General features: G+C 41.3%; 2 protein-coding genes across 5 annotated transcripts in view; both read right to left on the reverse strand.

The window, feature by feature from the left end:
• TASP1 (taspase 1) overlaps positions 1–16,295 on the reverse strand; it is a 60,357-nt gene extending 44,062 nt beyond the window's left edge. The window contains exons 1-5 of one of the 4 annotated variants that reach the window (XM_035110065.2): positions 16,180–16,295; positions 14,432–14,648; positions 13,720–13,787; positions 11,948–12,016; positions 412–532 (exon numbers count right to left, since the gene is read on the reverse strand). In XM_035110065.2, the coding sequence (XP_034965956.1) occupies positions 412–532; positions 11,948–12,016; positions 13,720–13,787; positions 14,432–14,576 (403 nt within the window). In that variant the 5' untranslated portion in view covers positions 14,577–14,648; positions 16,180–16,295. Of the gene's footprint in view, positions 1–411; positions 533–11,947; positions 12,017–13,719; positions 13,788–14,431; positions 14,649–15,563; positions 16,059–16,179 lie in introns of those variants that run through there. The other 3 variants (XM_035110063.2, XM_035110064.2, XM_060272424.1) reach the window with 3 other exon arrangements.
• A 9,455-nt stretch (positions 16,296–25,750) lies between these two features.
• The window catches only part of ESF1 (ESF1 nucleolar pre-rRNA processing protein homolog), a 29,423-nt gene continuing 27,775 nt past the window's right edge, over positions 25,751–27,398 (reverse strand). Inside the window, exon 14 of the mRNA XM_035110058.2 lies at positions 25,751–27,230. Within this exon, the coding sequence (XP_034965949.1) occupies positions 26,949–27,230 (282 nt within the window). The 3' untranslated portion in view covers positions 25,751–26,948. The remainder of the gene's footprint in view (positions 27,231–27,398) is intronic.

Consider the following 27,398-nt stretch of genomic DNA (forward strand, 5'->3'; position numbering starts at 1 on the left):
TAATTACCTTGGATTTAAACCAATTAACTCAACAAGTTATTCAGAAAAAAAAATGTTCATTTATTCCTTGGCTTTGCAATTAACATCTCAAAAATAAGCCTTATTTTAGCACCCCAAACACCAGAGATGTAAAATTAAAAATAGAACAGAGACTGGATAGATGAAGGCAAAAACCTTAAACTAATAACATCGAAAGGGCGAAAACAAACCTGGCTAATAGCCATCAAATGATTATTTTGCACAATGCCTAAAAGATACGGTGCTTGTTCTTCGTCACATGCAATGCTATTCATGTAATAGGATCTGAAGTAACATTATGCACAATATTTATAGCATAGTAGGACTCCAACTATATACTCAAATATCTTTTTGAATCTACACATTCCATCTTTTAGAGCTTGCTCAACATACCACTGAGAGCACCAACTGCTCCAAAATTGAGTGATTTTCCATCCATGATACTGGCATCACATTCTATTTCACCCAAAAGGTTGAGGTTAGACCCCATTCCTGCATTAGTAAAGGGTGAATCCTGTAAAGAAATGTAGAGAAAAAATGCATGAAGGCAAACCATCCATAATTATGCATATTATCAAAGGAGTTGAATGATGAGTACTGGGGCCAACTGGTCTCCCAGCACATGCTGCTCATCCCACCAGCTGAAACTCAAGTTTCCTTGCAGGAGAGAAGCCAATGAAGGGGGCAGAGTGAAGAGGAAGATGCAAAGGAATGGCAGGTGGAGAAAAAAGCAACTTTGCTTTCAGCCTTAAAGAGGGCTAGGATGGGAAGTGTTTGAGACACTATCTGCAACAACTGAATTATGAGACCAGAGAAACAATTTCAATGGATCCCGAACATGGAAATTTGCAGAGCACATGAAGAGGGTAAACGGGGGGAGAGGATGGGACCCTGGTAACAAATGCTAAAATTGCATCATTATTCTAGTGTCAGACTTCATCCAATATACTGGAAGTAGTTCTAACACATAAACATGCATCCCTGGATTATCCACCAGAGATTTCGTCTCTCTCTCCGGGCAAGAATGGCAAATATAACCTAAATAAATATGGGAAACAAAATGTGTCTGTACCTGTGCCTGTAGAGAAAGACAAAATAAAACATGTATAGGCAAGTCCGTTAACATGCACTGTGACCCAGAATGCAAACCCCGTGCAAACAGGGAGTTGCCTGTGTACAGTTTACAATAGATAAAAATAATTTGATTGTTCAAGCTAAAAATGAAGAAAAAGACAACTGCTTCTGAGTATGGCAAGAATGAAGTCTTGTTCAGGCAGTTTCATTTAGACTTTTATGAATAAACATAAGCTTTACATATATGCATGGAAAGTAATATAGAGCCTCACACACCGTGCAAATATGTGTTCAGTGCTGCATAACATATGAAGCATGTTAGAAAAGAGGCTCCAAACTAAACTGTCTATTATACAGTTATGCAACCAGAAAACCAAGTACAGTATGCATATTGTCCATATTCTGTGCATATTGTCCAGGATCCTAACTGTTGCATTTGTCGTGGGGGCTTCTCAGCCACTACTCTTCTAGTAGGAGGAGGTAGTTGGGGGTTAATAAAGCTGCCACCACAAGGAAATTTGCAATTGTGGACATTTTGCATCATGGTAAAGAGATCTGGCCACCAGATATGAATTGCTTAGAATTTGAATAAGGGTCAGTAAGGTACACAGCTGAACGCAGGGCTGTGTGAAACATTTGGGGACTTGCAAGCTGGATGATAAAGTTATGTGCTTAATACCCCTTAAATAAAGGAAAAAGTGGTTTCTCCCAACTCCGCAAAATTGCCACCCTATTATTTTCTTTCTTAACTAGCCATTTTATTATCACATTTACACATCTCATAAAGGCGGTGTGGCTTAAGAAACAAGTCTGTCAAACTATTCATATGGATGAAATTCTCATTTCCCCAACACTACAAAGCAAGTAACATCTTTGAAGTGTGGAAATAAAGAGTATTTGTCATCATAACCCTTACGTAGGCCAGCAGAAATCAGATAATCCACAGCTATGATTAAAGTACTGTACTTTGGATTAGATCCACAGCAAGTTAGTCGAACTCTGTCCCTATTGAAGTTGGACTTCACTTAGCCATGCCTAACTTTTCACTCATATTTCAGTAAAACTTTATTGCAACAAACTTACTGGTATCCCTTCTACTAGAAAATAAAGCATATAACACAGGATGTTAATTATTCCAGCTACAAACATTCAGTTCTATAAAAGACCAAACAAAGCCTTGAAAGCAATGCCATTTTTAAGATGAGACCATTAATCTGCCCAAGTTGCACTGTCATTTCTCTTCCTCCTTCCATCCCAGCCTCCAAATTAGGGAGTAACATTTAAGGACACAATTGATTTTATTACTTAAAAAAACCCACACAACTACTTTGCATTCTCTAAGCAGTATGCAAAACACACACAATCCTCCCAAACAGAATGATCATAGATTTGTTCTGGTGAATAAGCAAGATCAATCCATCACAATGAACTGATATTCTTTATCAATACCAGCCAAAGCATTTATCAACCAAGTATTCAGAGCTTAAGGCATAGCTTATCACAGTGAGAATGAGAATTATGTCATCACTGACTTATTCCCATAACAACAGCAGTTCATAATTCTAATCATATAGTCGTCACATGTGCTATCACTTACATTTCTTCAATATTTTCCATCCAATATTTATTTGCAAATATATTGGCAGTTTCATAACTGTGCTCAGTGCTGTAACACCTTGAGAAGTTTTTGAATTCTGAGATTCCAGCACAGCTTTTCTTTGCATGTACATATCATGGTAAGACATAGTTAATTGTTGACTGGGGACATGGGGCTTCCCTCTCCTTGTGCAACTGGAAGTAACCATCAACAATCCCTAGCTTAGTGTTCCGTCTGAACTGGAGATATTGGTTTGCTTTGCTTCAAACAAACTACAAAGAGTAGGCAAGGCTTGTTCCTGCCTTCACTCTGTGGTTTGTTTGGAGCAAAACAAAACCACAATCCCTGGTGCAGACAGAATGCTAAGCCACATATCATCGATGCTCCCACATGCACTACGGAAGGAGCGAAGCAGCAGCAGCATCAATCTCCACTCACAGAGCCAGTTAACCACGATATGGAAACTGGGCCATTATGTGCTAAACATTATTTCAGTGGCCATGGATATACAGTAGTTCAATTAACACCTGCTTGCTCATACACAGGGCTAATATTACATACAATGCCTAAAGACCAATCATTAAATAACTACAGTTATCTATCTCTCTATGAACTGTCAAAAACAAAATCTCAGGCCTCTGGGACATATGAAGTTATTGGTTTTAGATATATTTATATACATGCATATATAGAGAGAGAGCTTCTGCAAAAACAAATCCTTACTATTGCATTTATGAGACTGTGTACAAACCTATTGTAATCACAGTAATAGCTAGGTAGCAGTGTCCACTGAGCATTTCAGCCTCCTTCAGGAAAGACAAAGATATAAAAGGCTCTAGAATACAACCTACTACATTCCCAATAGTGTGACTGAACTATGAGCCAGAGGCACTCTGTGTTACAATACAGAGATATCACTATAAGCAAGCACTCTTTCATTTCTCGCATTTACTTATTGTCAGCTCTTTCTCGAGCACTCAACTGGCTACTTACAATTATATGAAAATAAGCCAAAGGGGGGCAGAGACCAATAAACTGTATCTGTTTGGGAAGTACTGTACAGTGCTACCTCGGTTTAAGTACTCAATTGGTTCCGGGGAGCCGTCCGCTCCCCGAAAAGTACTTAAACGGAGTGCTACTTCCACGCGTGTGCGAAGCGCCGATAACGTGCTTCTGCGCATGTGCAAACCGCGCAGATCGCTTCTGCGCATGCACGCGCCGCGGAACCTGGACTTCCAGGTCCGCGGAGTACTTAAACCGAAAGTACTCAAACCACAGCAGACTTAAACTGAGGTATGACTGTATATATAAATAATAACTTTTTAAAATGTGGTTATGTAATTGGTCTCCCCAGTTTGGAGAACATGTGATAGTATGAATACCTATTTCCTAAAAGTGTCAATAGGCAATGGCCATTAAGACCTGTAGCATTAATCTTCAAAAGTTGTCGAGTGTCAATGCAAGGATGATTGACATTAGGGAAGCCAAACGGAATGTTCGGCAGAGCAGAATGAGTGACAGGGTGGGGTTTGGAAATGACAACTAAAAGGAGAGAGTATGAGCAAAACAGACAAGAGGAATGAGATGACAGAGATAATGAAAGCACATGCATAAAAGCATAGATGTTGTGGAGAAGATTATGTTAAGATATTGAAAAATATGAGAATTCTGTGTACAATGGATACTTGTTTTAGATATTATTTTTCATAAGCAAATATATATTTATGTTTTAACTCTCTATGATCTGGTCTGGCTGGATTCCAAGGTGAATGTATCTCATTCCATGTGTCTTGCGTAGATGTACTAGAGGAAGAATATAAAGAGAGAGACCTACTGCTGCCAGTACATGATGGCAGACAGTACTTTTAAGGAAAGTCTGGACTCGGCAGAGCAGCTGAGGGACTGGCCCAAGGGATCACCTGGAGACAGGCTCCGGGAACATCACAGGATTGTAGAGTTGGAAGGGACCACAAGGGCCATCTAGTCCAACCCCCTGCAATGCAATAATCTTTTTGCCCAACATGGGGCTCAAACTCACAATCCTGAGATTAAGAGCCTCTTGCTCTACCGACTGAGCTATCCCACAACGGTATCCCACAACATCAGTAAATTACAGCACCATATGAATTTCTGTTCTCTTCCCATTTCTGTTCTGCACAACCCGAATTACAACTTCTATTCATCTCTCTACTCTAGCTAGAAATAAAACATTCCTCAAAACCAAACTGCAGGTGGTATTTTACATCTGCGAAGAAACACTGAAATGGTTCAATATATTAAAGTTACACAAATAACTGGCAACTAATTAACAAGCAAAATAAGCAGATCAGATCAAAAGTCTGTGGCCAATGCAACAAAGCAACTTCTTAAATTAGCACATTTCCTCAGATGTTCCAAAAAAACAAATATATTCTTTTTATGAAGATCTGTATGGAAGCCTTGATCACAGTGCTGGAAACAAACTCATATTGACAATTCAAAGACTCAGTGGGTTACAATATGCCATGATTAATGGTATACTGGATTGAGCTGGAGGAGTGTCTCTGGTAAGGGATATATTCTCTGTCCCAGAAATATCTCTGTATTGTTTGAATTAAGCCATTGAATAAATCACACAGGTTAAAAACGTCAGTTAACTGGACTGTTGAAGATTTTAAGTTATTTGGAAGATAACTCAGTTCATACAAAAGCAACCTCTGCAAGAGGGTACCCACCCTGCTTGTTGATGTAAGCTCAGTACAAAGTGTTGTCAGTACAAATCACAGGTGCATTCCATAAAGAACAAAAAAGGCACCCAAAGCCTGTTTAATTGTGGTCCCACTTGATGAGGTGGTAAATGTAGGACTCACCAAGGGTGAAATCAACACTAGCAGCCTATCTCCAGGAAGACAATAATATCACTTGGCAGTGTAAATGCGGGACCCACTGCAATTGCCACTGAGGAGTGAAGGAGTTCATTTTCACGATAATGGTGATCTTCCTTGATGGAGTAATGCAGGACCCTGCCAGATCTACCAAGTAATCAGGGTGCTCAGTGTCCAACAATGGTAGTCCTGCTTGATGTAGTAACACAGGACTCACCAGGAGGCCAAAAAGGAAACTGGAGAAAATAAATAGGAAAACCACCACCACCCCGGGAGTAAAAACAAACAAAGGCAACACACAAGGTGTGGGTGGGTGGGTGTTTGTGGGGGAACACAAACATTAAAAAAACCCAAGAAGGAAACAACAAACCTGACAAACACAGCAAGGGAAGAGGAGGAAACAGAAGGAATGAACTCACAGCAAATGTAGAGGAAAAAAGGGAATTTTCCACAGATAGGCAAAAGACCCGTTCTATTCCATCTAAGGCAGGGAAGATCTGGAGGGCAGGATGACTCCTCCTGCTGGAAGAGGAGGCATAAGAAGAGAATGTCCTCCAACAGAACAGAAATTCACGGTAAATAACATTTTCACTACAAACACACAGCGTGTTCCTACTTCCGCGTCTGCTCCAAAAATAGTCTTCCACTTTTGCTCCAACCAGTCCTTACCTCATCATGGTGATTGACCCTTTCCAGTGCTTTTTTTCTGGGGGTGCGCAGGGGTACGCATACCCCTAAACATTTTGTGCATCTTTGTACTTTTGTCCATTTACTGTATTTATTTTTCCCGATTTGAACTATAAAATGGTGATTTTCTTGAATGAAAATGAGAGTACTGTACCCCTAAACAGGGTGGATAAAAATCAATGATTTTTTTAAAAAAATCAAAAAAATCGATTTTTTTGATTTAAATCAGATTTTTTTGATTTAAATCGATTTTTTTGATTTAAATTGGATTTTTTTAAATAAAATGCTTTTTGAGGAAAATATATTACCATCCAAAGGTTATTCCATCATGAAATAAAGATTAGTTTTTTAAATTATGTAGAATAAGGTTGTATATGTTTAATTTTTGGGTAAATAAATTCCATTAATCCATTCACAATGTCATGCTCTTCCAGAGGTTTTTGTAAGATTATTGGGCAGTTTCTCTGCCTACAAGATATTATCACAGATGCTTGGTTTACTTTTGCAGTTCTCAAAACTGAATTTGACTCAACAGAGATCACATGCCTCTTCTTCACAGCAAAAATGTTATAACATGAACAGAGTTGAGAAAAAGACCTTAATCCTATTGTTCTACAAACCTATGAATACAGAAACAACCCCTTCACTGCTAAGTTTCAAGAAGTTCAGTGAATAGAATAGAAACAATATTTTTCTGATTGTTTGGAGTGGACAGTATTTAAGTTTTTCATGTGTAGGCTGGGCTGACAGTCTTAAGTTTCTTAAAATATATATATTTTGTTTTTGTTTAGCCAAATTAGTTAACAAACATGGATGTTTGTTTAAGCAAATAACATATGCTGTAATGTTATTGTTTCAGTTGAATAAATCTATTTAAAGTGTTATTATTAAGGTAATGAATATTTTTCTCCTTCCTAAGTACAACAGTAAAGTTGTCGAAATATGAATGATTAACCTATTAAACTGGGGATAAAAAACTAATATGAAAAGTTGTTATTCTAAAAATCTTCATCTACTTGCATATTAAAGTTATACCAGCAAGAATTAGTCTTTATGTAGAAAACTATGATTTAAATCAAGCCTTACTGACTAGTGATTTAAATCGTGATTTAAATTGTGATTTAAATCAGTTTGATTTAAATCAAATCCACCCTGCCCCTAAACATTTTTTTTTAGAAAAAAGCACTGACCCTTTCTATTGATAATGTCACCACAGGACAAGCAACTTGGGAGAGGGAGTAGATCAGGGGTAGGCAACCGAAGACCCATGGGCCACAGGCGCCCACAGGGGTTGTTTAACCAGCCCACAAGCTGCCCCCGAACCGAGCCGCCCGCTCGGTGAGTCCCCACATGCTGCGCTAAACCGGTGCAGCGTGGCGCGGGGACTCGTTTCCGCAGTGCCAAAAATCGCATCTGCGCAGACAAAGACACCGGAAATCGTGTCTGTACAGATGCAGACACCGGAAAACGCAGCCGCTCACGCGCGATCCATGCATTGGGGGGATCCATGGGGAGGGGGATCTCCTCTGGAGTGAACCAGCCCAGATGAGGTAAACCTTGCCAACCCCTGGAGTTGAATAGAATAGAATAAGTCCTAGTTGGAAAATGGGAGTGGCAAACCTATGATATTCAACAAAAAAGAATCTTTTGGTATGTTAAATCTTAGGCTATGCTTTGAAGCCACTGTGTTTTAATCACAGATAAAATGTTAGGGCATCATAGGAAAAACGTCACACTCACACTGCCCAAAATAGTCAGAAAAAGAATAACACCTGGGGGAAATGGTCTTTTCTCTAAACTTTGTCAATTACCATGAGAAGAATGAACTCAAATGTATCATTTAAATACCAATGGTATTAGCCCAGTGATGTAAGACTACCCATGCTTTTGAAAGAAGGGAAGGAATGATTTGAAAGTCTCATTTTATGAGCTGCAATCATTAAAATAAAGTCACATTTAAAATGTGAAAGATCTTTTATAGCAGCAATGCATGTCACTGCCACCTCTAGTGTTCTTCAGCATAGACTTCCCAGTCCTCCAAAACGTGTCAATACAATAGTCATCTGTTAAGAAAACAGATAAGAGTTCTCTTTCATTCGGAAAAAAGGAGCGAGAAAAGGCTAAGAGAAATGGCCAGCCAACCGCAAAGCTCAGTACAAAACATTTTTCAAATAAAAATAAAAAATAAAAATTTAGGCTAAGCAACAACCAAAGCCTGCAATACGGCAGGCTTAAAAATAATAATTCAAAGGTACGTCAATAGATAAACTGTCTCATCACTGCTTTCTTGAAAGTTAACAGCATGCACTTGACTTGACACTATATTTTATTTGGTTTTTATTTCACTTGAAATTATTCACAAGCCCTCCCTTTATTTCTACAACCAACAACAAGAACAATCTTGTTGTGTTTAAGCAACAACAGGTAACTGCAAAACACTGAGCACATTTATCTTCTCTGAGCAATCTACAAAATGTCATGAGCAAGGCAAAACTTTGTATGTGATATCCCTGGGAATGCCAAGAAAACTAATCAATTCTGTAGGCTGTCCTGGGCATTCCAACTCCAGAAGCAATACAGAGAAATTAACATCTGATTAAGGTCCACATAAACCGGGGGGGGGGGGCTTTTCAGCTTCTCGGGCCAGATCCTTATTAGGATTAGCCCCATGGGTCAAATTTGACTTATATATCACACAGCATTATGACATCATATGATTGACAGATGGTTGGGGCCACCCACCTGTTAAATATGCAGCTGTGCAAGTCTTCCGCATCCCTTTTAAACTCCTGATCTCAGAAGTTAAAGAGGGGGACGCAGGGAGACTTGCACATGCTGTAAGACAAACCCCATGCTTCTATTTCAGCCTGAATTATGAACACGGGGGCTGTCTTAAAGCCTTTTGCAGAAGTGCTGTTGGAAGTAAAAGGTAAAGGTACCCCTGACCATTAGGTCCAGTTGCGGACGACTCGGGTTGCAGCACTCATCTCGCTCTTTACGCCGAGGGAGCCGGCGTTTTCCACAGACAGCTTCCGGGTCATGTGGCCAGCATGACTAAGCCACTTCTGGCGAACCAGAGTAGCACACGTAAACGCCGTTTACCTTCCTGTCGGAGCAGAACCTATTTATCTACTAGCACTTGACGTGCTTTGAAACTGCTAGGTGGGCAGGAGCAGGGACCGAACAACGGGAGCTCACCCCGTTGCAGGGATTCGAACCGCCGACCTTCTGATCAGCAAGCCCTAGGCTCGATGGGTTAGACCATAGCGCCACCCCCGTCCCTTGCTGTTGGAAGTAGTCACCCCCTTTTCTTTTAAATGGAGAGGAGAGCTGCTTCAAACTGCGTTTTTGAGAAGCGCTTTCAGGCAGCCCGTTATCGCATTTCAGCTGAAACAAGAGCAGCAGGACTGCTTTACATCACTTCTCAAAAATGTTGCTTGAAATTTCTGTGAGCAGGCAGCACCCTCCCTCCCTGTTACAGGAGAAGTGCACAAGGTGCTTCAAGCATGCTTTGAGAAGCACCTTACTCCCCGCTGAGAACAGGCATGCAGCCAGTACAGGATTAAGCTCTGTCCTCCTGCCTGGCTGACATCACCAGACATAACAGCTGATGCACGGGTGAGTGTGGTTTGCAGGAAATGGCAAACCATGAAGAAAAGCATGTTCCAGTTCTCCATCCACCCAAATATCTGGAACTCTGGATTTGCACATTGGGGACGCAGGGGAGTTCCCACTCGCAGCATTAATATTTGCAGCTTGAGCTGTCCCGTTAAGTACCCATTGCAGATGTTCTAGATTCCTTCATGCTGTATTTACAAATATTCATCACACTTTCTGCTCGCACCAAAGGAAAGTAAAAATAATTGTATGTCCCCATCTGGCAAGCACCTGCAATCAACATCGGCCACCTTAATATTAGGAAATACAGCGGTCACTGACAACTAAATCACAGCAGATTATTTTCTCAACATGCAAACTGCTCTCTCTGGTTCACAAAGTAGCTGGCTGCATTTCTGTGAAGTCACATCGTCTGGCACAAGGAGCTTACGTTCTTTCTACACAGAAAGTGAGTAAAAAACAGCCAGCATACCACAAGCAAACTGTCTGCTAGCTCATAAAAGATCAATAGAAACCCCTGCTCCTTGACAAGTCTTTGAAGTGATGCCTCTTGGACTGGCTGGAATCCTGTGTAATCGACAATATGTAAACTCTGCAGAACTGAGTGGGGAGCAGATGGGAGGAGACAACTGCCTGAAAAGGCACATCATCTCTCCCCACCCCCCTTCTCACATTCAAACAAAATCAGATGATTGGTAGTCTACGCTGTAGAAGTCTCTGTAAAAAAAAGGTTTAAAAATAAAAAATAAAAAGGTAACCTCAGTCAGGAGCTCCTTATTCATTCCACTACATTCAGAGACTTTCCTATCAGTATTACAGGTACTGGTAGCAACATTGATAAAGGCCCTGATCTGATATCGAGGGAAAGTTCCTTCCCAACTCAAATCCATTAATAGCTCATATGATTATAGTTCAGCCAGAATGGAAAGTAGTGTTTTCCTTCTACCAGTTGTAAACCCTTGTTTATTCACAGCTTCCAAGATCCCCTTGGAACTGAGAAATAGAGACGAACTATCAAGAACTGAAAGCCAGATCTTTCCATATATGTTTTTTCCCCAGCAACATCTGGGAGGGCCAAAGGCTCCCCACAGCTGGACTAAAGGGCAAGGTGGGGCACCGTGCATATTCCAACTGATACATTTCAGCATCCAATTAAGGTTTAAAAGGCAGAAAAAGACATGCAGGGGGGAAAGGTAACCAAGTTAAAGAAAGTGGATTCTATGGTGAAGTTGAGGCAAAGCCATTCTTGTAGTAATGCTTATTGCTAGGCCTACAAATATATTTGGGAGAAGACTTAAGATTGCTTCCCACCATTGCCAACATGGTCACAGGGGTGGACTACCACTGAATAAGACCAAAGAGAATGAAGAGCATATAGAAGACAGCAGATAAGGTGAGGCAGAACCACCAAGGGACAGAGAGAGGGAAGAAGCAGAGGCCAGGAAAAAGAAAGCAGACAAAGCTGGCTCGGAAAGGAAAGCTCTGTCTGGCATTCACCCATCTATCCAGAAACAACCCATCTCATCTGCAGTATCAATTTCCATGCACATGCCAACCATTTGATGGCATATTCGTAATAACAAAAAAAAAACATGTTTGTTTAAAATTTAAATTGTACATCTTTAGGGTAGCAAGATTAGTTGTTCCAGGTCTTACCTAGGGAATTAATGTGGTGTTTTATTATGGCATTGTCCCTCATCTTATGAAAACAGATGCATGTCTTTATTGAAAGCACATTAGGAATTGGTAGTGGCTCCCCACAATGATTAAAACAGACATTAAGGAAGCAAACCCTAACTTCCAAAGAAAAAACAACAAAAGGCTGAAATGCACCCACAGTGATAAGCTCAGCCACCTCCCTTTCCAAAAAAAGAATGACACCTGCAGCAATAATAAGTAGAAGCAGACAGAAAAATGTATATATATATATATATATATATATATAATTATATTAAAATTGTCCTTTCACATATGAAAGACTTATAGCATTGGTTGCAAAGTTAATGCATTTAATATAGGGCAGCTAAACAGGAAAATATGGTCAACAAACTGCAACCAAAAGAGTGAATGCCTGAATAAATAGAAGTACCTCTAGTTCAACTAGCGCTGCAGTCACTGCATCTGTTACAAGAGCCCCAGCCTGTAGCTTTTCAATTGCCTAGAAGACAGAATTTTTAGGATATAAAGTTTTGCCTCTTATTTTTTACATGCTAAATCTTCTATACAATAAAGGCCAGACACTTGGTCCTGAGACAGACATTACAAAGCATAATTATAATCAAGAAGGGTGCAGGGCAGGGATGGGGAACTTGTGGTCCTCCAAATGTTGCTAGACTTCATCAGCACCAGCCAGCCTGGCCAATGGTCTGGGAATAGAGGAGCTGCCATCCACTAGCATCTAGGGGGTTCCCCATCCCTGGTGTATGGAGTACTCTGAGAAGGGAAATAAAGGAACTAAACACTTATTTCACTATTATTAAATTAAGGCACCACATAATACCACTGACTACATTGTACTTCACATATTAAGATAACAATAGGACATTAAAATACCAGCACTACCATTTACACAGAGAAAAATTGAATTTCCCCCCAGTTTCACTGTATGAAATAGGAAACAAACCACTCAATAATGAGAAAATAATTTTCAAACTATGGATTTGTAAAGAAAGCATACTTCTGTTCTGAAACAGATTTTCACCACACACACACACACTGCATTAACCTAATGCCACACTGGGCGAAAAAGTTGTTATAAGGCTTGCTTTCAGATTAGACATTTGTTGGCTTTCTGTCCAGAAAGTAGAGTGAAGTGAAATTCCAAACAGAGCAACTAAAAGCAATCCAAACATCTGATGGACTGGGAAGGGGAGAGGATCCACAAGGAACATCTTCCATTGATGTTCTAATATTTGGAGTGGCTTACTATAACACTGGAGACACATCTGAAGAGCTCCAATTGACAGAGATTACCTCTGGGCCTTCCTCACTTCCTATCATGATTTCTATAGACTGCTGAGCTTGGGTTCCTAACAATGATACAAGGAGATATTCCCAATTGTTATTCCCCAATTTGAGAATTCCTTCCCTCCAAGAGGTTCAAGAAAGCCCAAGTGAGAAGCAATACAAAATCCCACTTTAACTCAGAAAAATATTTTTATGGCTGTTCCTAAGCAAGTTCTAAATATGTAACTATACAAATAAGATTGAGATTTTAAAACTCTTAAAACATATTAAATAGCGGTAAAGCTGAAGTTAAAATACAAGAGACAAGGAATCAGGTTACTCTTTAGTCAGTGCAATGCCATCTAGGTCAGATACTATAACTATACCAAGCATAATAAGAGAAAAAATGGAAATAAAATAGTTAACAGTGCAACCATATGCTACTCAGAAGTCTCACAAACTTCAACATGACTTACTCCTATGTACATATGTATAAGATTACAGCGTATATAGAGCTAACAAAAAGATAATTTGTGAAGATCCAAAGTTTATCAAAAACATCTTGCAAAATGAGAAAATTAAGAAGAGCAAAAAGATCAATGCATCTCAAGGTGTTGAAGCAGCTGAACCACTACACAAGTAACATAAGCATTCCATTTTTTTTTTTTTGCACAAGATGATGACTTTCTCAAGTATTGTGTAGAAAACTCACTTAAATTTAAAAATTAATTTTAAATGTTCAAAGTTGCTATCAGATGAATGACATTTTTGAATTTATGTTACATATTTATGGGAGGGGGCATCCTTGTGTATACATGGAGAAAAGAGAAACATTTCAATTCTGTACTTCATGAAGAAATATAGCAACAAGTTCCAAAAGTTTAAACGCTTGCTCCAAAACTAGCAAACTCTTACCTTCCTACATGCTCTTTTGCACACATGCTTATATTCTTTGGCTTTGGATTCAGAATGATACCCTGCACCTAATATCAAGGAAGGGGGAGAGAAGGGATTAATTCAATTAGTTAGACCCTCCCACCTTATCTAAAGTTAATGGAACTAACCTTTCCTCACCAATATAAAATACAGCCCAGCTGCTTCCTGGAGCTAACAAGCATCCATCTCATTAAAAGTTCATTCATATGCACTGCCATCAGTGGGGGAACTGCCTTCACCTAGTGCAATCCAGCAGTAGAAGGACATGCACAGTGCAACCTCAAGAATAGGGACTGAACATGTACATCTTCAGCACTCAGTCAGCACCCAGTCTCCAAGCAGAGTGCCAGCTGCATCAGAAATACCCACCCACACGCCTAACGCTAAAGTGTGAAACTGCACCACCATGCAGAAGCAGCTCCCACACTGGGCCACAAATGTAAAAGGGGCCAGTACAGTTTTTGTTTTCAAATGAGAAAGCGCAGGAGAATATGACATTAAACATAAAATGAGATGCCTCCAGCTCAAATGAGAAGTGCAAAGATATATGCATCGTACTTCCTATCTTAAATGAGATGAAGCATAGCCCTGAATGAGAGCAAATTCCTGCATATCAATTTCTTCTCTACCCCCCACCTTCCCCCAAAATATTGTACACAAATTTCCTATGGGACACCGCACATGCCTTCACCTGCATGGACAAGTACAAATCCCACTCGTCTCCCTTTCTGAGCTTGCTTTGCTTCGTGTTCTTTCACCATCTCCCCTACTGCAGTGGTGTGTGAAGATCTGGAGGGTAGAACTTCTACTGAGCTTATCCCCTTTTCCATGCTCATACTTCAACGTTACCATCTTCTGTGGAGAATAGCATAGTTCCATCCAAGAGAAAACACAGCTGAGGACTCTCCCTGAAAACAAATTAATAAGCATACAGTATAGTATTTTTCTGTCCATGGGAGATTTCATGCAGTATATTTTTTGTGAAAATACTATCATTCCATGTAGGATGACCCCCCCCCCCTCAGTACAAAACAATTATAGGAAACACCAGATAGTAGCCTACATATGTGACAACACTCTACAATATAGTCATGTATCACATATCTGACTTTTCCATTGTGCTAATAAGCTGGCCTTTAAATAAAAGTAGAAACAAATAGAGAGCAGTTAGGTTTTTAAAACCACCACAGAAAACCTTTAGGTGCCTTCTTAGTTTGATAATTCTAATGGGAATGTGTTTTACAAATGGAACATCACAATTCTCTCAAATAAAAAACTCAGCCGGTGACCTATCATTTTGAAAATAAAATTGTCACCCCAAAATAAGGGGCTCCCTTCCCCTTCTGAAACTCCACCTCTGCCACAAAACCTGGGCACAGTATTAGAATGTTAACTATTTCAGCATGTCCTTTTAGGATCTCAAAACCTACTGCAACATTTTGTCAGTGAAGTGCAGAATGTTATTAATGCAAAAATCATAGAAGACTTTATTTAATATAATCATAGAATTAAGAGTATTGGAAGGGACCTCAGGGGTCATCTACTCAGGAATCTCAGTCTCCCATGCAATCTGAAACCATACCAGAGCCTGCTTAGCTTTGCAAATGTAGCGGTAGCTTTACTGCTGGACCACATATATTCCTTTTTACATTAAGTCTCCCCTCTCTCTCCTCATGTATAGCATTTACTTCACAGCAAGCCTGCTTGAAGCAAAGCACACACTGAGAAAGGTGGCAATAAACGCAGCACCAACCCCATCTCATCACGCCCGAGGCGACTTCAACACACAGGCCACCAAACCTTCTCAAGCAACTTGGTCTTACTTAAGCTCAGGAGAGCTGCAGGGCGCAGCTGGGCTCTAAGCAGCCAACAGAGACCAAGGTGGTGATGGATGGTCCACATGAATGGCCACAAATCGGGGGCGGGGAAGTTTCCTTAGTTCACACGGCAGGACTCAGGAGAAATGTCAAGCGCCATCTCTACTCTGAGAGGGATGTAGCATGAATGGACTCATCCACGCGGCGCTATGCAACGGGAGCCCCTGCCTGGGACCTGACGGGAGCAGCAGCCCCAGGATACGGGGCGAAGAGTCTTGTCACATCCCCCAGGAGAGGACCTGGCTGCTGGGCCGGCGAGGCCCTGAATTCAAGGCGGAGAGCTATTCGCTCGGCTCGAAGGCTCCCGCCTCGCTTCCACCCCTCAGGCACCGCGGACGAGGTTCCAGCGCAGCCTCGGGGCCCGGCCCGCCCTGCTAAGCTCCGCCCCCCAGCTCCCCAAGCGCTGCCCTCCTCCGTCAGCGTCTGGAGACTGGGGCTCGAGCCCGCCGGCGCAACGAGGCGAGGCCGGGCTGCCCTAGCGTCGCTCGCACGCGCGGCCTTGCGTCGGCGCGTGGCGGGAACGCAGGCGCTGCCTGGGGCTGCGTTGGGAACACTCACTCACCCGCCCGTTAGCGCGGGCTTGCGGCTCTCTCTCCCGGCGCGCGCATGCGCACCCGTGCCGCCGCGTGCTTGTCGTCAGCCGGGCGCTTGTGCCTCTGCGAGAAAGGGAAACGCTAAGGGATGCGGGGGTTGGAGGTTAGAAGAGAAAGCCCGACAAGCAAGGCTTCTTTCGGCGTCTTTTTGACTTCCGGTTCCTGCTACAGTGCCTTCACCATATGCGGGGCCAAGAGTGGCGGAAGTGTTGCTGAGGCTGGAGAGAAATCAACGTTAGTTTAACAAGATGGTAGTGAGCAGGGGGAGAGGGAGGGCCCCGCTTTTTATTATAATCATTGTTACATATATATTTATTTATATCTCGCCTCCCCCCCCCACAGGACTCAAGGCAGCCTGCAGATGAAAATAAGAATCACTTTTTTTTAAAGGAAAAAATACCCCACGATTTAAAAACAATTAAAAACTATACACATACTGTTGTGGAGGCGGGGAGGGTCGGGGGCGTGATTAACAAAATCATTCCTCCTGGCAAACTGGGAATATCTCCTCACTCACCAAAGTTTAGGATATACCATTCTTCAGCTGAGTTTCTTTTTCTTTGAGGAAAAATAAGTGGCTCATGTAAATGTAAACTAAGCTTTAATAATATGTCCTTTTTAAATGTGGGATTTTATTGGCTGGGGTGTTATTGGGTTGTTTTTATGTTGGTTATATATTTTGTGGTTTTATATTTTGATTTTGTTCTGTGAACCACCCTGAAACCTTCGGGTATAGGACGGTATATAAATTCAATTAATAATATAAATAATGAAGAAAACTCTGAAAAAAATAACATAATGGTAGAAACTAAATACAATAACCTGAGGCAAAAAACAAGAAGAGGCAGTTTGTCCCTGTTAAATGCCATTCTTAAATGAACATAACAGAACACACACTAAAGGGAGAGGCTGATTCCGGGGCAAAACACACAAGCCCCACCCACCAGATACCAAACATTTTATTCAAATTAGGCCTCAGTGTTTTCCTTACACATACTGTATAAAATCTGTTTTAAAACATACAAATAATTACCATTAAAAAGCAGCCAGTTCCCAAAAACCTGTTGGAAGTTCCAGAGTCTGGGAGCAGCCACCACTGAGAAGGCCCTGTCCCGCATCCCCACAAAGCATGCCTGTGTGAGAGCAGCAGGCCTTTCCTGAATATATATATTGTTGAGCAGGCTCTGGAACAAACATTCCTTCCTTTTCCTTTTTTATTTTTATTTATGATTTTCAGTTACTGTATATACATTTCAATAGTTTTACCAGTCATTTTAACATTTCAAAACTCTATTTCCTCCTCTTTCTGTGGTTCCTTAAATTTATTTTTATCATTTCCTGTATATTCTAACTTATTCTAAATTAACTTAACTTAGTCTTTTATGAAACTGCAGGTTATTACAATAATCCTGCCAATTTTCTTATCTGTTTACAATTTGTTTGTAAATATTCAATAAACCATTTCCATTCTTTTATATAAAAAACCCCTTTTTTATCTTGATTTCTTATTCTTCTGGTAAGTTTCGCCATTTCTGCATAGTCCATAAGTTTTTGTATCCATTCTTCTCTCGTCGGGACTACTTCTTCCCAATTTTGGGCAAATAGCATTCTTGCCACTGTAGTCACATACTTGAATAAATTTCTATATTGTTTAGGTAGTTCTACCCCTATAATTCCCAAAGGAAAGCTTCTGGGTTGGGTTTTTTTTTTTACATATGTTATTTCAAACATCTTTTTCAATTCATTAGATATCATCCCCCAGTAAGCTTTAACCTTACTACAAGACCACCACATGTGAGAGAAAGTACCTTCTTTCTCTTTGCATTTCCAACACTTATTCGATTTTGATTTATACATTTTTGCCAATTATTCCTTCCTTTTTCAAAAGAGGGGAAAGGGGACTTTCCCTCACTGGATTAACTTGTCATACCATCCAACATTCCTCAGATGAAAATAGGGACATTTCTCACTCCCTGCCCCCCACTCAACTGACCCTCCTCAACCTCCAGCATGGTGATAACAGCAGTAGAGAGCAGTGCAAGTTTGTTTTATGCTTCTCTCTCAGCCACAGCCTAACCCTAAATAATGCTATATGGATATAATACCACTAGGCAGGGCTGTGTGTGTGTCTGTGTATCTGTGTGTCTGTGTATCTCAACGCAATGTGAGGGTAGGCGGAGTCATTTATTATTACAGCATTATCTCCTTTGGCTATTTCTTGCTTTAGCTGCACACACAACATAAATTTAAAACACATCCCACCCCAAGGATTCCTAAGAACTATAGTATACCCGGCACAGAGCTTCAGTTCCAGCAACCCTTAGCAAACTACAGCTTATCAAGATCACCCTTAGTATTTGGTCAAGGAAGTGGTAGTATGGTCCCATAGTGTCTTATTTTAGGGGTCTACATTAATTACCGGGGGTTTCATTACCCATTTATTACATTTATTTCCCAACCTGGCAATGATTCTATGAAGAAAATTATTCCCGTCAATTTTTCTTATTTGTTCTGGAGTACATTACTACATTCTGTAGTATCCATTCTGAAGGAAATCACCCTGGAAGGACAGATCGTGAAGCTGAGGCTCCAATACTTTGGCCACCTCATGAGAAGAGAAGAATCCTTGGAAAAGATCTTGATGTTGGGAAAGATGGAGGGCACTAGGAGAAGGGGACGACAGAGGACGAGATGGTTGGACAGTGTTCTCGAAGCTACAAACATGAGTTTGACCAAACTGCGGGAGGCAGTGCGCGAGACAGGAGTGCCTGGCGTGCTATGGTCCATGGGGTCACGAAGAGTCGGACACGACTAAACGACTAAACAACAACACATTACTACAGCCATTGTGGTGACCATAGTACTTGTAAGATGTGGAATCAAATGACCACATCAAAAAATTATACAAAGGTTACCGGATTTTTTTCAATGAATCTGGGGTCACTTTTCAACTTCAGTAGGAATTATAGGATTTTGTCAGGGGACTGATTTGTAAATCCAGGGACTGTCCCCGGAAAATGGGGACGTCTGGTAACCTTATTGTACTGTATACGGTTGCCATATTCTGAAGAGGACACATTTTCCGACTTCTACTTATAACTACTATGGATTGCTATGACGACACTATGTATGAAAAAGAGGATGTGTCCTGGAAAAAGAGGACATAATAATGTCTGCCTGCTGCTTGCGGGTGTCAGAGAGAGAAAGAGAGTGATGTCCCTGATAGAACCCCCACTTCATCTCAAGACCTGTTTGTGATATGCACCGTATTTCTCGGTTCCTTTGCAGAGCGATTAAGGTCAGTTGCATTTCTCTAACGCAAACTTTCCACAGTCGCCCCCTCAAATGTTTCGACAGGCCCTATGAAGGGCATTTCTGCATCAACTCATTAAGTCATTTGCTCACAAGTAGCTACAACAACATGGCGTTCTAAACAGCACAGCTATCTACAATAGCCATCTGTCCTACTTAACAGAAGACAGACCTCTGTTTGAAGAACTGCTAGGTCCAAGTCCAGTGGAAAGATAAGCAAGGAGAGCAGAGGGCTTGAGGTCGCCCATCAACAGCACCCTGACAGCAGACTGAGCAGGCATACACGGCTGAGTTTTTAAAGTGTCCACATGACATTATCCATAATGTGTGTGTACCCTTTTGTTACAATATACCACTGTCTGATGCATTGTTTCTCAAACTAGCTTCACACAGACTGTAGTCCTTAAAGGTAAAGGGACCCCTGACCATTAGGTCCAGTCGTGACCGACTCTGGGGTTGCGGCGCTTATCTCGCGTTATTGGCCAAGGGAGCCGGCGTACAGCTTCCAGGTCATGTGGTCAGCATGACAAAGCCGCTTCTGGTAAACCAGAGTAGCACACTTTCATGTTCCTAAATTGTCCTTTGCCACATGGCCTTTGCATAGGGTTGAGATAATCCCTGTCTGGTCAATACCCTCTGGTGTGTGCACAGACCAAAATGAATTGAAGCTGTGCAGATGTGAACAGCTGGAGGGAGTAGAAATAACTCCCCTGCTCTTTAAGGTGGTCATGTGAACTCACCCGAAGTCTCCATGAGTTGGGCAACCTGTATCTGGGCAAGGGGTGGGGAACTGGTGCAATTCATTGCTCTTCCATACAAAAACATAATCTCACTTTGGGAAACTACCTCTGAAAGAGACAGGTTCTAGCCTTTCCCTCTCCTTGGCATGCTCATTGTCTATGAGTAAAGGATTAATTTCTGATATTTCTGCGGAGGAGCACTAACTCCTGTGAGCCTCCATCTTCAGTCCGAGGTGCTGTGGCCAGGCACAGGTAGATCAAGGTAGATCAAGACCTTCCATATATACAGGGAGATCAAGACCTTCCATATATACAGGATTTATGCAAATAGGGGCTCTACCTCAAAGAAATAACACAAGGGGGGCTGGTGTGGGTGTACTTGGTTTGCCTTGGGATGAGTGTGAGGTTGATGTGTTTTTGTTAAACATATGGTTTAGCTCCGTCAAATTTTGTTGGATACTTTTTGCATTAATTTTAAATTGGAACTCACTGGAGACAATGCAGGCTAGAAAGACAATGAAATGAAGAGAGCAAAACCAGCAAATGGGGCATGCAGGGGAGGAGTCCCTCACTTGTTACCAAAAGCAAAAAGTTTGATCCTTCCCAGCAGCTTTAAAAGGGCTGCAGGACATGTCTGCTCGGAGCTGCTCCTTCTCTACATGAAAGGGTCCCTTCCCTGACATCCTGCCAGCACACAATGCTTTCTTCAGCTAGTCGCCTTCTCAACATGACCAAAACGTTTCAGCCTGCTTCCCTGGATCAGCCAGAATAGCATTCTTTATAGCTCCCAGTTGTCTTAACACCCACTCGCTAGTCCTTCCAGTGCACGAACCACAGCATGGCAATGAGTTCCTAAGTAAAATGTGATCTTGCTCTGCCCCTTGCTTTCGCAACTCTAGCTCTGTACTTGGGCCAAGCCAGAAAAGGCGGCCGGCCGGGGGGGGGGGGGAGCGAGAGATGAAAATGCTTGAGGCTGGAGTTCTCCTTTATTTCCACCCACTGACATTAGCAAGAACGGCTGCGTGTATGAAACATCTAACCGCAGGATGTCTGACAGTCCAGCGCTCAATTTTCATGCTACTATATTTGTTGCTGAGAATGCCCTCACAAATTACCTCCCCTCAAGAAAGCAGTGAGGGAAGGATTTGTGGTCTCATGCATCAGATATATAGGTACACCAAGCCGCCCTCTGATTCTCAGCATTCCCACAAGATGATTATTTGGAAAAAACCAAGAGGATTCAGAGTACGCCAGTACGCCAACTGTGCAAATCATTAATAAATCTTAATTATATTACATCAACAATGAGACAACTACATGTATTGTTGGTATCTGTCCATTGACAAATTTCTCCTATGGTCTTGGCAGGCTTCCCCAAACTTCGGCCCTCCAGATGTTTTGTACTACAATTCCCATCATCCCTGACCACTGGTCCTGTTAGCTAGGGATCAGGGGAGTTGTAGGCCAAAACATCTGGAGGGCCGCAGTTTGGGGATGCCTGGTCTTGTGGCTCCATAGGGAAACATCAACACACAAGAGTTTACCAGGACAAAAGGTTTAAGTTCAACTTACCATATTATCAAATCTTTTGAAAACCATTCAGCCGTTATAGTAGGCATTCTGATTACAATCACAGTTACATAACAAGTTTTTTTTAAAAAAAGAATATTAAATGAAGTGTGAACATTTAAAGTGAACATAATACACAATTCTAGTAATTTAAAGTAAAACTGTAATATAACTAAAGATAAAATTCAGGTTGACAGGTACTGTAACATTTTCAGCTGCTCTTTTCTTTGTTTTGTTTTTTAAGGAAAAAATCTTCAATAGCACTGTTTATTTAAACTATGTGTCAGCATGGCTTAGCTATGTTATTTTTGGAGGCTACAGGAATATGAAAGGGAATAAAAACCAACTGTCGCTGTTGATTGGAAATAATAAATTTAATTCTGGAGGGCAGAAATAATAAAAAACACGCGTGCCTGTTTATCTCTGCTCGTCTGATCTTTTTCTTTGTGTTATTAAATAAATCAAAACCTCTTGTGGTTCCAACCTGTAACATAAGATCTTTAAGTGCCTGACTTACACATTCAGCAATCACCACTATGGCTGCCAACCTTGGAAATGGCTTGATACTAAATCACCTTTTAAATGCGCGGGCACACAGGGTTACTTTTTACTGAGCTTTAAACAAATTCATTAATAGGGCTATGTACCAGTAGCTACTACTTTTCTCTGTTTCCTGACATAACAAAGAAACAATAATTTGGTTCTTTATGGTTGGGGGTGAAGGTCTCTGTGTGTGGGGTACATATTCAATAAAATGTTACCTACATGCTGAATCTTTGTTGACCTGATGACCACAAATCTCATCTAAGTCAGGGTTGATAGGACTTTGAGGTTGTAAACATAGCTTCTGAAGAGTAACAAGGAATCTGGAGTAGAGCAGATCTCCCACCTATGGAAGACAACAGTTCCCAAGCCCAAATGGCCAGAGAGCCACCTTCCTTCTCACCTGCTTCGTGGTCTCCTTGCACTTAATCAGACCTCCTGGGATGCTGTTCAATGTGTTACATCACAATGGGTGTATCCACACTGCAAACTTACATCACAATGGATGTATCCATACTTCAAACATTAGATCATTGTGATGTAAGACACATGTGATATGCTGAGATATATTTAGAGAGCATTAAACCCAACAAGATCCCTTGCGTAGTTCTTTGGGCCTCTGAGGAAAGGGGAGAAAGAGTCTGCCGTGTAGATAAAACCCAAGAATCTATTCAGTTGGCAACATGTGAGCAAACACAGAACTTATAAACAAATACAAGCTGTACATAAAAAGTGAGGATAGAATAAGCACGCACAGAGAAGTTGGCTGAATTTTGGAATTATTTAAAAATAATACAAAAAAACACACCCCACACCCACATACCTAGGAGGATTAATTAACAGGCCCAGTACAGAGAGAGACAGAAGTAGAGAGTAGCACATCATCCTTCTCCCAAACTTTATTTCCCCCATGACAGTTCAAAGCACAACTGGCAACTTTTGATTTTCTGTTAGAATAAGTATCTGCATGCCAGACTAACAATAACAGGGCAATTTTAAAACCAATTCGCTGTTTCTTTGTGCTAAACAGTACTCTTCCAAATCTATCTAATTTATTTACTACAGGGATGAAGATGCTCTTTAAAGTGGGTGAACCAAACTTGAACAGCCCCCCCCCAAATAATGTTGAGACGAGGATCCTTAACCTAAGTGACGTGAATCCCAAACCCAACATGGTAAAGGACCCCTGACAGTTAAGTCCAGTCAAAACGACTCTGGGGTTGCAGCGCTCATCTCGCTTTACTGGCCAAGGGAGCCGACGTTTGTCCACAGACAGTTTTTCTGGGTCATGTGGCCAGCATGACTAAGCTGCTTCTGGTGAAACCAGAGCAGCGCACAGAAACACCGTTTACCTTCCCGTCGGAGCAGTACCTATTTATCTACTTGCACTTTGACGTGCTTTCAAACTGCTAGGTTGGCAGGAGCTGGGACCAAGCAACCGGAGCTCACCCCGTCGCCGGGATTCGAACCGCCGACCTTCCGATCAGCAAGCCCTACGCTCAGTGGTTTAGACCATAGTGCCACCCACATCCCCCAAACCCACTATACCTGCCTTCAATGTGAAGGAATCAAATCCCCAAATACACCCCAAAATAGGCTGCTTACAAGTCCTCCAGCTCTAAAGATGAGCAAAACTGCTGTAGACTGCCTCTTGCAGTGATTTGACACCAGGTATAAATTGCTTTTACTAATTTCTCCTGAACCCCTTTAAGGTAATAGAGGCTAAACACAAAACAAAGACAACCACCCAGCTAGCATTTTGAAAGATGAGAAAGTTGCTGGTTTTGACCTTCAAAGCCCCAAATGGCCTGGGAGCAGAATATTTCAATAACCACTTCGCCTATCTGAGGATGCCCAAGAATTTCACTCCCATCTCAGAGACTCTTTTCTAGCATCCAGCTGTAGTGTTTTTTGGGGGCGGGGCGGGGCGGGGCGGGCTGTATCTGAGATACATGTTATGCCTGCAATAAAAACTCCCATTCCCACCCCCTTCTGAGTAATACCCCTCCCCACCCTCTCACTATAGATAAACATCTGGTGACTTCTGTTTCAGTGTATCTGAAGAAGTGTGCATGCACACGAAAGCTCATACCAATGACAAACTTAGTTGGTCTCTAAGGTGCTGCTGGAATGATTTTTTTATTTTGTTTATTCTATTGTTGATTGCTTTATTATTTTAAAACCACCTCAACTGTATGTGTAATGCAGAAAAAGAAGAGAGAAGTGGCAAAAACCAATAGCGCAAGGCAGCTTGAGCTCTTCAAATTCCCATGAGGACAAGGACTTTTTACGGTGCATGGAATGTAAATCAAGTGTGTTTTATGCATTTCCTCAGAATAAAGTTTCTTCCGATAGCTTTGCCATGAAAATGTTCCAAATAAATTCTAAGTTAGCCAAATATCTGTGGCTGCTCCAACATGCTCGTATTTCAGATACAAATGATTAAACCTTGCCCAGGAGTTTCCATAAGCCAGTGCTTTTTAAAATGAAATCTTCCAAGCACTCCACTGTGAGCTGTAAAAGGTGTGATTTCAGAGCACACTTGAAACCAAATCATGTCATATATGGCTATTTGCCCTGCCTACACCCCACACACCATTCCGAGCATGCAAAAACAGATATACCATGGACAGAAGATTCAGCTCCAGTTGGGATGTCCACCTGAGCAATGTTAGAACAAGAAGTTAGGTAATGAAGAAAACATGAGTGCTAGTAACTCTGCCATTTTTCATTAACAATAATGCAGCACAACAGCTTACCTGTACATACATGAACAGTAGTCTTGGAAGTGTGAGCTGGGCCTCTGTAGGAAAGCAAGGATAATGGCTCTTTTCTACCTGGTAGCATCACTAAGGGCAGGAGAATGAGGCCCTGCTCCATTCATTCTTTATAAATGCAAATTATTCCTAACCACAAATTGCTTTGAAGCATTCTTTGCTACACACGTTCACTTTCACTTTGACACTTGTAGACTGAGGATAAGAACCAGCATTGCCATTCCAGTAAAGGAGAAAGTTGGGAAGAACTTGTGCTCTCCAAAATCTGCTCAGGATGAGCACCAAGAATGAACTCCTGAAAATCTGCTAACAGATTCCTTCCTGGGTATCGTCCTAAATAAATAAATAATCTAGCTTGGTCCTAAGCACTGTACTGAACTGAAACCTTACGTATTGTTTTGGAGAAGATCCAGAAAAAAATAAATCTGAAAAAATAAAATAAAAATCTAGCCTTGTTAACTAAATGGTTGTGTAGCGCACTTACAAGAGCATTCTCCTATTATGACTGTGGCATGATTTGGGTGAGAGAACATTGCAGCAATGGAGACCTGTCTTGTCCCAAGAATGGCAGCTGCCATTTATTTGAAGAGGTGAAAGTAGCAATCTGTCTGCCAAGCCTGCTAAGGGGATTAGGGGAAATCAATTAGATGTTCCAATTTCACCAATGGATTCATTGCTCAACCAATTACATGCAGTAAGAAAATGAAGTCTCTTTAGTGGAGATTAGCACCTGGTGATTTTAAGCAAAGGGAACATATAATGCTCTAAGCGCAGAAGGGGTATTCTTTTTATTTCATACTGTGTCAAAAATGACATAGCACTAGAAATTTTGCAAGCTATCCTAAACCTTTAAGAACAGACAAGCACAAGCATTATTAAAATGAACCAATAATCACGTTTTATTTACAGTTGTACAAATCATACATTTAAGGCAGTCATACCATGTTTTCAGTTGATCCATTTTGCTAACAAGTTTGCAACTCTGGAAAATATTCAGTACACCATTGGGGGAGGGAACCCTTGTCTAACAAGGAGGAGGAACCATTTGGTTGCTGAACTACATCCAACTCTCATCAGTCCATGCAACCATGGCCAATGGCCAGGAGTGGTGGGAGCTGCAGTTCAGCAACGTAAGTAGGGCCAAAGGCTCCCCATACTGGGTTTATACCACCTCTCAAACATCAGTTACCAGCTGCATATTATAAAAGTGGCCAAGACTTGAGTCCTATCAGGAGAATTCTGTCTGAATGCACGACAAACAATCACATGAAAAAGAGCAGGAGTACACTGCCAAGCCCTCCCACCATGTCACTGTCTTCTGATAGCAAGTTGGAGAGTGAATGTGGAGGATCCCCATAGGATTTAAAACCCTGCTCTCCCTTGCATCTATGGACAGAAATAAAGGTCATTTTTTTATGAAACCAAATTGTCTGAACTATCTTCGGCTATATTACATACAGTATATTCCTGCGTATAAGACTACTTTTTAACCCAGGGAAATCAAGTCAGGGGTCGTCTTATACACCGGGTCGTATTTCTTATACAGTGAGTATATCCCAAACTCTATATTTTAACTGGAAAAGTTGGGTGTCGTCTTATTCGCCCAGTCGTCTTATACGCCGGAATATACGGTATATATTTTAGGGTGAACTTGTCCGAAAATAATTTGGCAGATCTCTTTGGTAGAATTTAAACTTGAATTAGCAGAAAAGTTGGAGATGGGTCTTCACCTGTAAATTAACATCAACTCTGATTTATTCAGAAGTCCAGTTTCCATCTTCAATGTTTGAGCTCTGTTTATTTGACTTTCTGTTTCTTCCTTGCTTGAAACTGTTCTGTTTTATTCTTGACGGACTTGATCAGCATCGACAGTGCAGGATCTATGGATTTCTTGGCCACAGGCTCTGCCATATTGTTCCCTCCCCCAGCTGCCTCAGCAAAACCTTCCTCTCTTCGACGAGCTTTCTCCTCCAAAATCTTTTCCACTGCTTTTGTTTTCTTAAAGTTTGGATCTGAAGGATCCAAATTAAACAAATGAGAGGTATACATGGCTTGGAATCTGGCATCAGCAACATTAACCTGCGAAGAGCAAAAGAGGATGCTTTAACTGCAATAGCTAAAAAAAAAACTAAGAGAAAAATGTGTCCTGCGGGATAGTTGTTAATCAAGAATCCAGATCTTAAGGAAATGTGAAAATGCAACAGACTGTTTTAAATATAAATTTTGATCCATACAAAAATAGGTTTA

Source organism: Zootoca vivipara, chromosome 3 (genome assembly GCF_963506605.1).
Source record: "Zootoca vivipara chromosome 3, rZooViv1.1, whole genome shotgun sequence".
Classification (NCBI taxonomy): domain Eukaryota; kingdom Metazoa; phylum Chordata; class Lepidosauria; order Squamata; family Lacertidae; genus Zootoca; species Zootoca vivipara.